Below are 16723 nucleotides of genomic sequence, written 5' to 3'. Positions count from 1 at the left end.
CTCGCCCATACAAGATAGGCGATTTCAGGGCCGAGATGGAACGTCTTGGTGTGATTGGGCACATCGAGGCGCTCGGCGCCTACCAAATGAATCATCTCTGGATAGAGACCTTCAAGACGGAGGAAGCCAAGCTGCGCCTGGTCACCGCCAAGGAACTGGAGGTAAAGGGCAAGCGTTGCATCGTCGTGGACCCGGAGAACACAGACGTCCGCATGAAACTGCATTGGCTCCCCTTCCACGCGTCAGACGAAACCGTCAGGAGGGCCCTAGAGCCCTTTGGGAAGGTTCAGGACCTGACGCGTGGAAAATGGAAGGCGGAAGGATTCACCGGCGTCCAGTCGACGACCAGACTGGTGCGGCTAAGCCTAAAGGAGGGCGTCACTTCAGAACGCATTCCGCACCAGTTGAGGATTGCTGGTGGCAACGTTCTGGTCGTGATTCCGGGACGTGATCCATTATGTCTACGCTGCAAAGGTACGGGACACATACCACGAGAGTGTCGTGTAACGTGATGTGACGAATGCCATCGCTTTGGACATGAACGAGACAACTGCGTCCGTACCTACGCTACAGTGACGCAGGAAGTGGTGGCGGATGGAGATGGTGTCCTCAACATGGACGAGGAAGAGGCAGAGGAGGCTGCAGGGGATGTCGAAACTGAGGTTTCTGCCACAGTCGGTGCGAAAGAGGCCCCGGTCGATGTACTGAAAGAAGTGAACCCTCCACAGTTGCAGCCCGAGGGGGACGCCATGAAATTCGACCATGCGCAAGCGTCGAGCAGCAGCCCTGTCATATCGAGCGACGTCCAAATGTCTATATCAAAAAACGTAGAGGCCATCCAAGCTCTGGAATCAAAAGACACGAACCAGGTCAGTTTGAGCGACGACAACTCCGACCTTAGCGACGCCAGTGAAACGTGCACCATGCGGCCAGGGGAAGCATCAGCACGCTCTGAGTTCAAGTGGCACAAGAACACCACACGGAAGGAGCGCTTCAACCCGAAGAATCCCGACGGAAGAGCGACGCCGGCCGGCCCCTCCTTAGGTCACTTCTTTTTTGTTTTTCTCTCTGCTCACTACTCATCTCTCGAAAGTGTCCTCGTCGTATGACCACCAGCACACCCTTTTCCACAATATGCGACCCCTCAAGTTTGCAACCCTCAATTGTGTAAGTCTTCTGGGGAGAAGAAGAAAACAATGGGTGCTGGACACGATTCTGCACGAGCGGTTTGATGTCGCTTTTTTGCAAGAGACCAAGATTGCCACAGACGGTCAAGTGGAGGAGTTGACGCGCTTTTTTGGTCGTCACTTCGTCATATTCCTGTCGAGGGCATTTGGACAGAGCGGAGGAACGGCGATAATGATTCGCAAGAAGAAAAACATCGCAATCTGCCCCGAGTGGGAGGGAGACAGGAACGGACGGGTGTGCGCTGTAGAAATGCTGCACTGCGGACAGCTTCACAGGCTTGTATCTGCGTATGCACCTAATGACGCGACTGAGCGACGGGACTTGTTCAAAAATCTTCGCCAGTATCTCGACACACCTTGTCGAACGATCCTCGCTGGTGATTTTAATTGTGTGCTGGCCGAGAGGGATTGCTCGAAGCGGCTGAAAGCGGACGTCAGCCGGCTGGAACTGCGAAAACTGCTCCGCGACTTCGACCTGATGGATGCTAAGGGCAACGAGAAACGAGCCGACCCAACGTACACGCATTGGCAAGGAAATTGCCATGTTCGACTAGATCGTATCTACCTCTCGGGAGAATTTTCAGCAATGACGCCTGTGTTAGAAGTCCTACCCTTGGCGTTCTCGGACCACGCTCTGGTCACGGTAACGCTGGGCAGACCCGTGCCGCGAACCCGGAAGTCCTCTTGGATGAGTGGCTGGGAGCTAAACGAAAGCCTCATCGAAGACGAACAACTGCGCACGCAGATAAAGGACCTTCTCGAGGGCAAAACGGGAGGTGCGCCCATGAACGCGGTAAGCTGGGAGGAGCTGAAAGTGGACGTCAAGCTCAAAGCGTTCCGGCACAGCCAGGAAAAAGCGGCGCGCGAAAGGGCGGAAAAGCGCCGCTTGATGAAGACCCTGGAAATCCTCATCGCAGAGGAAAATCGTTCCCCGGGACTCTTCAGTCAAGATATCCGAGATTGCAAAGGCAATATTTTGGAGGTTCTCGAGAAGGAGTACCGCGGTGCCATGGTCCGAAGCAGAACGCTGTTCCTCGAGAGAGATGAAGAGCCGAGCAAAATTTTCAAGACGAAGGAACGACAGCACGCTTCACGCAACAAGATCGGGAAGCTCCAAGTACACACTAAACTTTTTTACACCCGTTAGGGGTGTAAAGCACTTGTCCCAGGACGAGCACCCTTTGAGGATGCAAACGAGCACCCCTGTGCCAAAGCACCCTATAGGGGTGTGAAGTAGTATAGGGTGCACGGTGCAATGCACCCCAATCCAAGGGTGCTGATGCTGATTTTAATGGGTGCTCAAGAATGATTCATTCCAATCGAAATAAACTTTTGTAAAACAAAACTTTTCTTATTTACACAGATGATCTCGTTACAGATGAGCACTTAGCCAAGACGACACTTTGTACAGGCAGGCTGGCACCAGTTATATAAACTGAATACGACATACAGATATCTATCGCTTCCTTTTTTTCTAAATTATGCTGTTAAAAATAAAGAACACCCTTGACCGAATAACTGAGCACCCTTCCAACACCCTTCCAGCACTCAGCACCCCTCACAATGAATCGGAAGGGTGCTCGCGCTCAAGCACCCTTGCGCTCGTCTTGAGGGGTGCTAACCCTGCAAGAAAAAGGGTGCTGGGCGGCTAAGTGAAGGGTGCAAACCCCCTGCAGCACCCCTAAAGGGTGCTGTAGCACCTTTAAAGGATGTAAAAAAGTTAAGTGTGTAGGCGACATCGAGGTTACCCGGCAAGAAGAAATCGAAGACGCGTTTTTGCAGGCCTACACCGACCTGTCCACGAGAGTGGAGGACGACGGCGTTCTCCAAACGACTGGAGTGGCGCTACCCAAGATATCCCCAAAGGTTCCAAAACAAATGAACGGGAAAATAACGGCATCAGAGGTCGAGGAAGCCATCAAGAAATTACCTCCGCGCAAATTGCCAGGAGTGGACGGGCTCGGTAGCCAGTTCTACAAGACGTTCTCAGCCCAGCTGTGTCCTATCCTACGAGACGTGTACGCCGACGTACTGAAGCGAGGACTGCTGCCACCATCCATGCGACAGGCGGTAACGGTGCTCATCCAGAAGAAAAACTCAAAGGGTACCCCGAAGGTCGACCATTTCCGGCCCATCAGTCTGCTAACAAGCGACTATAAAATCCTAGCGAAGATTCTGGCAAAGCGGCTGGAGTGGGGTCTACGGGACGTCGTCGGAGAGCATCAGGCCTACGGCATCAAGAGACGGACCATTAGCACCAACCTGCACGCGATGCGAATCGTGTGCGAGGCAGCGCAGGTGTTGAAGCTTCCAGTGGCAGTTCTTCAGATAGATCTGAGCAAAGCCTTCGACCGGGTTCGCCATTCGTTCCTCTTCCGGCTCATGGAGGAGTGTGGGATCGGGGGGCGACTGCTACGATAAGTGCAGCTGTGCTACCGAGACATCACGACGCGGCTCCTGGTCAACGGCAACAGGACGGCTCCCATCGCAGTTACCCGATCCGTGCGACAAAGCTGCCTGATGTCGCCTCTTCTGTTCGCATTGTACCTGGAACCGTTGTGTAGGGCCATTATCGGTGACGCGAGCATTCGTGGGCTGTCCTTAGCGTCGGGTACGCTTAAAGTGCTCGCCTACACAGATGACGTCCCTTTGTTGTGCTCGTCAAGGACGCAAGTGCGCGCTGTAACCATACACATCGCAGACTTTTGCAGTGTCTCGGGTGCGGCGATGAACACAGACAAATCTGTCGGAGCCTGGCTTGGAGACTGGGACTTGAAACCGGAGCAGTTCCTCGGTGTCACCTGGACGACAAGGGTTTCGATCTACCTATAGCTCAGTTTGACCACAGAGAAACTGAGTGGCCGATGCGGTGGTTTGGACATTAATCGCCTCAGAAGTAAGGTGCTTGACTGGCATGCCAGGGAGCTCTCTTCGTTCAATCGCGCATTTATTTGTAACTCTGTTTCTTTCCCGACCGTTTGGTACGCAGCACAAGTGTTGCCGTGCTCCCAAAGTGACTTGGCGAAGGTGCATCGATTTTTCGCAACGTTTATCTGGGACTCGTGTTTTGAACGTATGAGGCGCGACAACCTTTTTGTAAGCCAGAAGAAAGGAGGGTTGAGTCTTGTAAACGTAGAACTTAAGCTGAAAGTACAGCGTTTCCTATTTTTCCGCGATCAAGGCAATCCTCTCGTGATTTGTGCGTTTAAGGAGCTGGGAGGAAGCTTTTTGGGGCCGTGGCTCGAGGGGGACACTGGGGACTTCCGGGCACGTGCTCTGAAGTTTTACCAGGAAAAAGCAGCGGCGAAGGAATTTTTCCGAGCCCGCTTTTCCGACGAGTACCTGCAGAAAGTTAAAAAGAAATCTCTATACTGCGACGCAATTGATTTGCTCATACCGCCCCCACTCTATCGCAGCTTTCCGGGAAGTGTGGATAAATCGGATGTATTTCGTCGCTTACGTAGATACCCTGTCAGAACGGCAGTCAAGAATTTTTTCCTACGCTTCCATTTCGAAGTACTGCCGGTCAAGACGTGGCTGGTTAAAAAAGGTTTCTTTGAACCGTGGTCAACAAATTGTGCGTTGTGTCCGTTTCCCGAAACACTTGAACATGTGTTTTTGTACTGTACGAATGCGGAGCTTTTTTGGGCAGAGCTTCGAGCAGTGCTGCAGATAGATCTTTACGTAGAGTGGAAGAGCGCGAAATTTCTGCTTTTCGGCGAGAGTGCACAGAGTAGGGCATGGGAGCTGCTGGCACTCCTCGGTCTATATGCGCTGTGGCGGTCAAGGACAGATCACTTGGAGGTCCGAGTGGGATCCAAGCCCGCCTGGCAACACTTCTGCGACGGCTTTCTGTACGTGAGCAGCCTTCTTGAGGCAACGGAACAACAAGGGCTTGAATGTTGGTCGCTATTTGGAACGCGTATGCATAACCACGCTCTAAAGGCTCAATGCTAGACAAGGATTCCCGGGTCACTGCGCGAGTGGCTGCATGCGGTGCATGTGACGCTACAGAGAAATGATTGAGCGAGATACATTTTGAAATTGTGTGTGAATCGCCGTCCTCGCCTGTCAAACAGTGCTCACTGACATGATAAGTGCATGACAACCAATGTGATCATTTTAAAACTTTGTAAATAGACATACCTTTAATAAAAAAAAATCTTTCGAAAAAAAAAAAAAAAAGAGATCGGTGCCCGAGTGGGCTGAAGCGCACACCCAGCTCGACGCGCGTGGAGCGAAAGCTCGCGCTGCAGAACCCAGGGATCCTGGGTTCGAGCCCCACCCCTGCCCGTTTCGATCTGGATGAGTGTCGTACCGGCGTGCGGTCGTGTATCACTACTGCCTGGTGCACGTTAAAGACCCCAGGCTAGCGGTGGTATTGCACTGGCTAAATTGCTCATCTACAGCGTGTGACTCGTCGCAACTTTAATGGCAGACCAACTACACGCTGTATAAATATCCCCACAATACTCCCCCCCCCCCCCCCCCAAATTATTTTATTTATATCGTCAGAGAGCACATTTTGGTAGCCTTTGCTGCTCCTTTTCAATGGTCACTTGGCCCCGCTTGCGGTAACGTTCGCAGCCAATGGTAGCGATGCATCCGTTCCCAGAATCCGAGCCCTGCCCAAGTCCCTTTCCCTCGCACACGCGTCCATCCCGCACCCGCAGACGCCCCTGAACGGTGGCGCAATGTCGCTCCTGGGCCGCCACCGTCGCCGTTCAGTCTGGTCTGAAGAAAGGAAGGCTTCCGAAGACGATAGATATTCCGGATGATTCCTCAAACGTTTTTCGCTGGGAGAGGCTGAACCCGAGAAATCTCGGCGCGAAGAGGCCGCGGATTTATGGTGCCTTCATGTCCCTAGCATGCAGGCACTCTAGCCGGCTTAACCTCTATCCCAGGTGCAAGCAAAGACAAACATAGACAAGCAAAGAGCAAGCATAGAGAAGCAAAACAAAAATGCCACAACGCGCGCGCTTTTTTTTTTTTTTTTTTTGCAATCTTCTGATTTGCGCACTTTTTTCATTCGTGACGTAATCGATTATGAAATTTAGAAGCTTTATAATTTACATTTCTTTAATGTTTAATTACGGCATTCGTCAAATTATGTTTTTTGACACAATTGCGAGAACACTACGCCCCTTTTTTTTATATCTACAATCGGAGTTTTGGAGGTGATGTCATTTCCTGGCTTTTGATCCTGCCTCGGAAAACATGGCAGCGCTCGGCACAGCACTGAGGATTATCCGGTAGTCGGGGAATCGGACGAAGCTCTCTTTTTGGTGCCCCAGGACCTCTCAGACTTCAAAGGGGAAATCGTCAAACGGTCAAAACAACTGGGTTTGGTGTCTGTGTACCGTACTTTCGGTTGTTACCCCCGCCGGGGCAGTTTTTCACGCAGCTACGGCGCGACACGGCCCCTTACGTCGCTCAGAAAAGTCCATTGCGCGTCCTCTTCGACCTCGCATCGTTTCAAAGAAGAGATAAACAGATAGTCTTTATTCGACCCTGGAATGTCGCAGCATCACTGAAAGGCCATTGGCCCATACCTGAGGCCTGTCGTGCCGCAATATTCCAGAAACTTAAGATCGCTGAAAGAGCCCTAAAATAACTTCAAACTCGAAAGTGAAGCGTCGTCTGCTCACAGCACTGATCTCTTTGACAATTACTGGATCGCGCATCCCCGCTCCGCGAGTGCGACCACCGGACGGCCATCTTGCATGCAGAAGGTTTTCGTTTTGCTATAGCGTTGCAGAGGTCGGCGGCAGCGTGCTAAAGACACGTTTCCTGCTCGTTCGTCGTCATTCGCCTAAGCCGTTCTTTAAGATCCTGTGTGAGCCGTAATACCTGCCGTTGAGAACACGTGAATATTTTTACGAAAGCGAAGTACCGCAGAAAAAAGGCCCAACTCGTCGAAAGCAAGTTTCGCCGGTCTCGAGGGCGTGTTCAAAGCAGGGACTCATACCGGACCCGGAACGAAACTGTTATTTGGAATCTATGGAAACTGTAACCGTAACCGTAAAATAATTACCGGTAAGAAATATTAACCGATATTAATCGAGAAAAAAAGTTTTTTCCCAGTGCCGACTTCGAGGAGAGATCATGAAATGTCATGGCCATTTGACAAACTTGACGTCAGCGAGTGGTGCATCTGGTAATACATTTCCGTTAAATCTAAATTTAGAATTAAGAGCACTTAATTGGAATGAATGGTCGAGCTTATAATAAAAAGTCTACATTTCTTAAGCTGCCGCACTCCTACAATCGCTACATCTATTCAGTACGTGTCGCCTTCGGGGTATTGACCGATGAGTTAGAATTCTTAGATGTTCACCCAGCTCGCTTCTATCAAAACCACCGATGTTCCTGACCTGCAATAGCCAGTATGAAGAAACGTGATAAATTGACCATCATGCAAAGCTAACAAAAAAACAATATATATATATATATATATATATAAGATCCTGCGGCACTGCGCTTTCGTAAAAATTTTCACGTGTTCTCAACGGCAAGTATCACGGCTCACACGGGATCCTAAGAACGTCTTCGGCGAATGGCGACAAATGAGTTGAAAACGTGTCCTTAGCACGCTGCCGCCGGCTTCTGCAACGCTAGCAAGACGAAAAAATTGTGTATGCAAGATGGCCGTCCGGTGACCACACTCGCGCTGCAGCGAACAAGTGGGGATGCGCGATCCAGCAATTTTCATAGAGATCAGTGGCTCATAGCGATAAGCGGCACGCACCGAGAAGCGCGGTTATTCGCGGAACGCAGGAGAACACGTCACTTCCGGTCGGGATGGTTCGGAGGCGCGCGGATCGCGCGGGTACTTAAAGTCCGGCATATTAAAAATTACTTTTTTTTTTACTTCACAAATACTAAGTTCCCAAGCTTTGAATTTTGAAGATAATATCCCACATCGTTTTCAAACGTTCCAGAGCATATATATGTAATTTTGACCTGTCAGTGCCTTTTGACTAAATTGCAAGGGGGTGCCTTCTAAAGATTAAAAAAATTAAATTACATTTCCAGATTGGTTTTCTTGCTGTGAGTTGTAACAAACCGTGCAGAAAAGGAAAATCAAAACCTGAAGTTGATGGAATCAAATGCATCGTAAGTTTTCATAACTTCATGTTTATTATTCTACTGGGTGTTTCAAGGAGCGGCCAGGCTCTTCAAATCGATCACAAAATTCGGTTTCTTAAGCTATCGCGCTGCGGCTTTGTGTAACGTTGCCCACAGATGGTGCTATATATTGTTAGAGGGAGACAAAGAGGAAGACGAGGAGTACAATGGTGCCCTTGTGAACGTCAAGTGGCATTCTGTCAGCCGAAACTAAAGTTGACTCCAGTGAGCCTGTAACGATATTGTCGCCCAATACCGCCAACGTCGTATTGTCATTGGGTCCTTTGCTCCAATAAGGGATCTTATCCGGTTTATTGAGTTTCTTGGATGAGAGTAGTCTATTTTCTTGAATTACAATTACTCAAGATTGAGGAAAGAATAAACATGTAGGGCAAACACAACACAACCACATCTTTCAACTAAATTCTGTTTCACCTTACTGTCCACCACAAGCCATCCAAGCCTATCTAGGTCCTTGGGAGTGTCACGTGACCTCCAGGAGAGCGCAATGACACGCGGAGCTCGAAATCACGTGAGGCGTTCACAGCGCTGGGTCGGCTGGGATCGCTCTTCTGCTGCGGTCCGTTGCAAGTTAAAGCGAAGTTTATCAACCGACGTGTAGGAACTCTAAAAGCGAGCAACCGTGTCATCAAAGTCAGGTCTGTAGTCCTGACTTTGCATTTTATTTTAACGTGTCTCTCCTCCCTCACCTCTTAGTTACTTTTTCTTTCTTCGTTTTCCCGCCTTTAATCGGTTGCTCGCTTTTGGAATTCTTATATGTCCGTTGCTGGTTGAAATGTATGGCCGTGTCGACTTCGTCCTACATGTTTAATTTTTCCTTAATATTGACCCATACCAACACGCTCGTTCATCAATACATTTAATCCAATATACCCTTATTGGAGCACGATTTCTTCAATAAGCGCTTTCGTATTAAACTGTTTTAAATAGGCACAAATTCATAAGTATATATTTGCAGTTTTATTTTAGACAGTCGACACATTTTCAGAAACGTGTATTTTTATGTAAAATCTGCTGAATTTAATTTAAAAACTTTTTTAAGGCGACGTGGAGTTCGTTGGGCAGTTCAACAATTACAGTCCTGGTGGGGTCATGTAACAAAGGACGTTGCAACCCTGGTGATCCCTCTGAGTGCCGTAATATTACGCTAGGTGAGTTGGAAATATTTTGGTATTCGCACATAACATTACGACAAGCACCTCGTCCTCAATAAGGGTTATAATAACCAATGGAATTAGTCGGTAGTAGATAAAGTGTACGGATTCGTACCAGATAACGATCAAAGATGTGTTTCTGATATCGATATGTTTTTGATATCGGGGTATCCGGTTCCTGACATTGATACTATCTGCGATATTAATATGCGGGTATCTAGTATTTGGCATCGATCCTATCTATTAGGATATCCAATTGGCTTGGTGTGACGTAGGAGCACGCGATTATCCATTGGCGTGACGTAGGAGCGACCAATTAGCCAATCCAGATTGTTCGATAATCGTTCAAAAATTTATTATCGACCAATGATTGGTCATCGGACGATAGTCGATCATCGGCCAATAGATAGTCGCCAACGTCTGTGAAGTCATGTCACGTGACAACTGCGAATTTAATTCCTCCGAAAAAAGATTTTAAAAGACTTTCGCTTTTGTCCCTCGGCCGGGTTCGAACCAGCTCCCTTTCGTTCAGCAGCCCGTCGCGGTACCTCTCCGCCGTAGAGGCTTTTTTTTTTCTTTATTATCTCCGCCAGGAAGGCCTTTTTTTTCCTGTTGGATGCAATCAGGCATTACACAGATGCGGCTCAGACACTACACCTCTCTCTTGCACAGACCAGTCGCCATTTGCTAGTACATGAGGCCCTAACAACGTATCAAATCAACAAGATTGTCTAGCACACACAGCATTCTGGCGGTTGGCTCTGCAACTTTATAACTTCTCGTAAATAACAGACGCTCTCAATAAAGTAGTTTCTGACCGGTCGAGCGTCCAAGTCGACATGTCGAACAGCCATTCTGGACTTCCACATACTGTGGAGACTCAGCACCACAAACGGGGCACGCCCTCCTCGCTATTTGTCGCGAGGAAACGTGCCAAAAAGTGTTACTAGCAAACGTTTTTTTTTTTTTTATTTTTTTTAAGTACGTTGTAGAATATTTAAATGAAATACCGCATCCCAGCAGTCTAGAAATATATAATCTATAGTTTCTGGCTTTTTACATAAGAGACAATCAACTGACAAGGTCACAAAAATGTCTCTTTCTTGCTGCCAGGGTTTCACAGGGAGTGTATCACTATGGAGTTAAAAAAAGAATGATTTGACAGAAGGTCGCACCGGCCTGTTCTCCACTCGTTTTAAAACGTATTTTCCGGTGTCTACAGCATACAGATCGCGATACAAGGGTACTGGAAACACTACATCTGTTAACTCTCTATACAAACGGCTCATTGGAACCTCACTTATAGTCCGTTGTAACCTAAGAACGAAGGGCGAGGGTAAGACGGGCCGGGGAGGAGGAAGCAGACGGAAAGGGAAAGAGAGAAGGAGGGGTCTCCCTCTCTTCTCCAGCGTTCCGTCTGCTTCCTCCTCCCCGGCCCGTCTTACCCTCGCCCTTCGTTCTTAGGTTGCAACGGACTATGCGGAGGGCAAGTTCGTCTGCTCTTTGCGCAGGGGGTAGCGGTGACGTCAGAACGCCGAGCCCTGATTGGCTGATCGCGACCCCCTATCTGAGCGTCGTCTGCTCCTTTGCAACGTCGTCTGCTCCCAACGTCGTCTGCGCCTGTCTTACCTCTCCTGCGACTTTCGAAAGTGCAGAGGCCAGATTCACAAAACGATCTTACGCCAAAAATATGCGTAAGACAAAACTTGAGAACAAATTCGTATTCACGAAACGAAATTTTCTTAAGTTTTGCGCAGGGTACGACGAAATCCTACGACAGCTCCGAAGCTGTCTTACGCATTTACGATCAAATCAGCATGGCCGACAGCGTCGCGGTCGCGACGACCAATGGATGTTTACTTTTCTACGTGCGCTTCTCACGCGTCCCGACTTCAAGCAGCAAGAAAAAAAGTAAAAAGTACTTGAAACAGACCACGAAGAACAAGAACGCTTAATCCACAAACACCCGGGAAAAGCTCCAACGGCCACAATTCCACCGACAACGACCAAGCGAGCACGGCAGATAGGCCTAAAAGGCACTCCGACTCGGCGACCGTCTGCCCGACCGGCTGGCGTGCTAAATGGAATATGCCCGCGCGACCCTTGTGAACCCCTCTCGTCTTATACTTTGATCACTGACCTCAAATTTAGATTAAGAGGTCAATCTCTTCCTCTTGTCATCTCCTTGTTTTCCGAGGAAACGGTGACTCTCGCCGGTAAAAAAAGCGGGGAATCTCCGACAGACGCAGGAAAGGTAAAGCAGCCATCGCTTTCACTAGCAGACGACGTCAATTGCGCCAATCCACCGACGCTGTTAAAGAGCGAGAAGTCTCGCCGCACACGAATGGGGGGAAAAAGTACTTGGGAGGGAACTTGCGGACACTAACACGCTCACTCTCGGTTCTAAGCAAACAAACCTCGGCGCCTCGGGACACCTCGCCTGTAAGTCCTTTGACTTCCCTCCTTGATGCGCGTCTGCTAGTTGTTAGACAAAAACAACGTACCGCTCGAGTTATTTCGTCTGCCCCCTCTGAAAGGCGAAGTCGAGCTCGCTTGACTTCCGAAAGTCGCAGGAAAGGTAAGACAGACGCAGACGACGTTGCGAGCAGACGACATGGCAAAGCAGCAGATGATGCTCGCGATCGCGATCAGCCAATCAGGGCTCGGCGTTCTGACGTCACCGCTACTTCTTTTCTCATGCGCTGAAGACGAAAATGAGCCCACTTGCGAGGCGTATAGGTATTCCATGGAGAATAGCACTTTGAAAAACTGGAAGGCTTGCACCGCTGCATACAGAAAACCATGAGCTCTCAAAATCTTTACATCAGTAGTAGAGACGACAAAATCAGGCAGTGCGTCTCGCAGTCCAACTTGAAGTACAGTTCGCACAAAAGGGTCCTTCTGATTCCTTATAAAAAGAAAACTGGGTACCTCCTGACGGAGAAACAAGTGGAGTAAACCAAGTCCACCACTTTGGACGGCGCAAAACAAATTTGTACGGCTCATGCGTTCCCATCCCGAGTCCCCTACAAAGATCTCAAACACTCTATGCAGCTTCTGGATGCTGGCCCTCCACATTTACATCACCTAGAGGACGTACAAACGTTTTTGCGACAATAAACATACTACAAACTATTGAACGGCCAAACATTGCCATGTCGCCCGCCCCGCCCCGCCCTCCTCCCCCCCCGCCCCCCCCCCCCCCCCCCCCCTTTCGCACTTTAAAGTTTTTACTCGGGTCTGTGTTCCGGTAACCCGCGGCGTCTCTGTAGTACGCTAGTGGTACCCCGAGGTACTTAGCTGGAAAACGAGTCCACTGTATGCTTTCAAAAATAGCAGGTACGTTTTCCCAACTTCCGTGCCAGAAGCCCTGATGTTTGCCCCAGTTTATAGCACTGCCCGACAACTTACGGTACGAGAGAGCCCCCTTGACAACTTCACTGACACTCTCCGCGTCGTGACGAAAAAATGATACGTCGTCTGCGTGGGAGAGAACTTTGACTTCGTTTGCCAATAGTCCAAATCCCTTTATTTTCTTATTATTAAGAGGCTTTAAACAAAAAGACTCTAAGTAAATGGCGAACAACAAGGACGATAACAGACACCCTTGCCTTACGGAGGACCGTACCTGGAAGCCTTCACAAAGATTCTTATTAACAAATATGTTCGCAAAACACTTTTTATAAGCCATTTTCACCCCATCTAGCAGTACAGCACAAAGGTCGATATGTTCTAGAATGCCAAAAAGAACTGTATGCACAATGCTATCAAAAGCTTTTTCTAAATCAAGCTGCATCATTGCAACTCGGTCCCCTAGCTGTGGCGTCACAGCATTCTAATATGCTCCTTGCCACGTGAATATTGGTGTTGATGGTTCGGCCTCTAAAGCGACACTGATAGGGTATTTATGCTCGCCAAGGTTTTTACTTGTACGTGACATAAGAGAGCCCAACTGCCCAGAACAGAATTTGCGGCTCGAAATTCGGTTTCTTTCCGCCCTAAAATCGCCGATCGAGAACTGGCCGGTTTGAGTCGCGCTCACTCTCTTTCAGATTGTCACGGGCCGTTTTCTAAGGTTTAGACCCGACAACCAAATTTAATCAAAGTCGTGGGTCATTGAAGGCACACAGTCGGTACTAAAAATAGAAAAAAAAAATATGAAACCAATTTTTTGTGGCTTCCGAAAAGCTGCAAATATTTTGATTGAAAAAAAAAAATGATAGAGACAATCGGAAGCATTCTGTGCGTTCACTGCATAATTCTCAACATGGCGCCGTTTCGCGTTTCGTGGGCCTCGCGAGTGACAGTGGAGAAGGGGAGTGGGACTTCTACTTCAGAACTGTCGTTCACGGTACCGGCGAATTCTGTATTCGTTTGAAAGAGAAATTTTGGACCGATCAAAAAAATTGGTATTCATCCCGTACGACACGCCCGACCAGCAAGCCGATTGCACGAACACGTCGACGAGCCGTTGTCCCTTCTCGTAGCTGAAGACATCGCTCGCGCAAACGTCAAGCACGAAGTGCGTACTTCGAGTTGAATACGCACGCGTACGGTTTCTTTACTAGGTACGAATGTGGCCAAAGCGTGGTGCTGCCCGACTTCAAACCGGGAGTGCATGTTCTGGAGGGAAATCGGCAACAAACATTCCGACATACAGTCGACCGGCTGAATTACTACGAACGAAGGAGTGTCTCAGTGCATTCGCGTTTCAAAACTGCAACTATGACCCATGTGCCCACCGTATATGCTTCCATGCAATAAAGAAAAAAGATTTTCTTCAGTAGCTCAGTGGAAAGACGCCCACTTCACACGCGGCGGGCACGGGTTCAACACCTAGTGTGGGCGTACCTTTTCTTTTTTCAAACATTTTGCGATGTTTACAATTTTTTTACAATTATTCCTGAAAAGACATTTGTTGTGGAGAATACGTCACTGAACTAAATAGTATGGAATTCTATGTTTGACACCTCTGCCGCACAATGCCACTTTCAGATGCAGGACATGTGAGGCAGCTCTTCACGCAACATCTTGGGAGTATTCTTTTCGGAGCCGATCACGGGAATTCACCAAAAGCACTCACTACTAATTGGCAACACCTAATAGAACAAAACTCATCTTGAAGCGCAGAACAGCGAGCGGAACAAACATAACTGCAGAGGAATCGCACAGCGAACGGATCCCGCAACGCATTTCGTCTGCTGCGAGCGGAAGAAAAAAAAAATCGCACGGTCGGGTGTAGCCACGTGACTTCCGCCACTCAATCTCACCTCTCCACTTCTTCGTGCGGTGCGGGGGTTTCTGTTTCGGTTTCGAGCAGTTGCGTTTTTTGGCTTTATTAAAAAATACGTGACTTCGTCGCAAAATACTAATTGGGTAGTATGCGTCAACCGTAATGAATCGCCTGGCAACAAATGAAAAAATAATTTTGGGGGGTGTCAGTGTCCCTTTAATGCCGCAAGTTTGGTGCGGCCCTACAATTTTGTTTATTACGTTTTGCAGTCTCTATGTAAAGACCTTCATAAAGATCTTATAGTCGACGTTCGCTAAGCTGATTGGACGATAGGACACCACAGACAACAATTTAACTGGATCATAGATTTTAGGAATCAAAACAATATGCGTTCTTTGAAAAGAAAGGGGAAGTTCATTTTCCTTGTACGACTCAGATAACACGCGACCCAGCACTTCAGCCACTTCGCCTTTGAAAGGCTTATAAAAACCAGTGCTCAAACCGTCAGGTCCGGGCGACTTACCGAGCGGCGATTCGACGATTGCTTTTTCTATTTCACACGCACTAATCGGCACTTGCAGGCCTGCTTTAACTTCCTCGTCCAACTTTGGCATGAGTGGCAAAAATCTTGTTTCAAATCCGCCTTTAATATCTCTTTCAGCTCCCAAAAGGTTTTGGTAATGCTCAAAAATTGGCGCGCTCAATCAAGGCTTTATCGCAGGTGATCGGTTATGGTGCCTAGATTGTACTGGAATCTTTTACGCGCTGGAATAAAAAAATTAGTACGGGGCGTACAGGTAAACAAAGGCGTACACAAGAGCCCGAGTATGCGTGAATTGTGAAGTGCACACTCAACTCTACTACGCAGTGCAGGAACTGATGTAAATTTGCCGTTCATAAAAGAAGAAAATGGATTCCTGCAAGATTCCCGTATTTGAAATGCGGATATGGTGCCTATATTTCTAGATCACCATGATTGGCACACCAGAATGTGCCGGTCTTATTTATAAAAGCGGGCATGGAAGACGGCGTAAACATGGTGTGCTGATCAAGTAATCTAGGCACCATATCCGTATTTCAAATACGGGGATCTTGTAAGAACCCATTTTCTTCTTGTATGAACGGCAAATTTTCATTAGTTCCAGCATTGCGTAGTAGAGTAGAGTGTATACTTCACAATTCACGCATACTCGGGCTCTTGTGTACGCCTTGGTTTACCTGTACGTCCCGTACTAGCTCTTTCATTCCAGTGTGAAAACGATTCCAGGGGAAAGGTAGACTCAGAGCGCCCAAAATCGCACGGCGTAATAATTACCATTGTATATTAAATAATTTTCAAAGATGACTGCATATATACCAAATATTTTCAGCACGGTATAAAAACTTTCACATTATGTTTTGTAAAAAAACACGCACATTTGACCAAAATTTGTAATACAAAAACTCTCCGGCTAATTGTTTCATTTTTATTAATATAATTTTAAATAAGGAAAAATGGCATCGAATATGTGCTTCTTCGTTATTAAAATGTGCGTCTTTATTTGCATGCAAAACCGAATATCATAAACCCCAATTTTAATACATTTTTATTTTCAGTTGGAGGGGACACTCAAGAAGAGGAAGAAAAAATCGAAGACGAATACTACGAGGAAGATTACATCGACGACGAATATGACGAGGAAGAGGAAATCGAAGACGAATATGAAGAGGAAGAGGAGGACAAGGAGGAAGAGTATGATGATAATTAAGAAGAGCAGGCGCTAGAAAATGAATAAATCTTTCAAAATAAAGTTCTTTTAGCTTATACTGCTTCAGGAAATGGAAGCCCTTTCACAAGTGTCGACTACAATTCAAGCATACCCTTCGTAAAAAGTCGTTCAAAATCAGCACAGTAGAAGTGTACTGAAGTATACTAAAAGTATACTTTAGGTGTAGTTTTGGTACTGAATGTATACTTTAAGTGTACTTAAAGTATACATCCAGTAAAAATGGTGGCCGAT

The 16723-nt window shown here is 47.8% G+C and overlaps 1 protein-coding gene across 1 annotated transcript in view; it reads left to right on the top strand.

The window, feature by feature from the left end:
• The window catches only part of LOC115322701, a gene marked incomplete at its 3' end in the record, with an annotated part of 51530 nt that extends 35101 nt beyond the window's left edge, over positions 1-16429 (top strand). Inside the window, exons 3-5 of the mRNA XM_029983060.2 lie at positions 8223-8303; positions 9379-9487; positions 16320-16429. Of these exons, the coding sequence (XP_029838920.2) occupies positions 8223-8303; positions 9379-9487; positions 16320-16429 (300 nt within the window). The remainder of the gene's footprint in view (positions 1-8222; positions 8304-9378; positions 9488-16319) is intronic.
• Positions 16430-16723: the final 294 nt, after the last annotated feature.

This window comes from Ixodes scapularis, unplaced genomic scaffold, assembly GCF_016920785.2.
Source record: "Ixodes scapularis isolate PalLabHiFi unplaced genomic scaffold, ASM1692078v2 PGA_scaffold1__304_contigs__length_218370807, whole genome shotgun sequence".
Classification (NCBI taxonomy): domain Eukaryota; kingdom Metazoa; phylum Arthropoda; class Arachnida; order Ixodida; family Ixodidae; genus Ixodes; species Ixodes scapularis.
The sequence above is the reverse complement of the archived record's forward strand: the minus strand, read 5'-3'. Positions and strand labels throughout refer to the sequence as shown.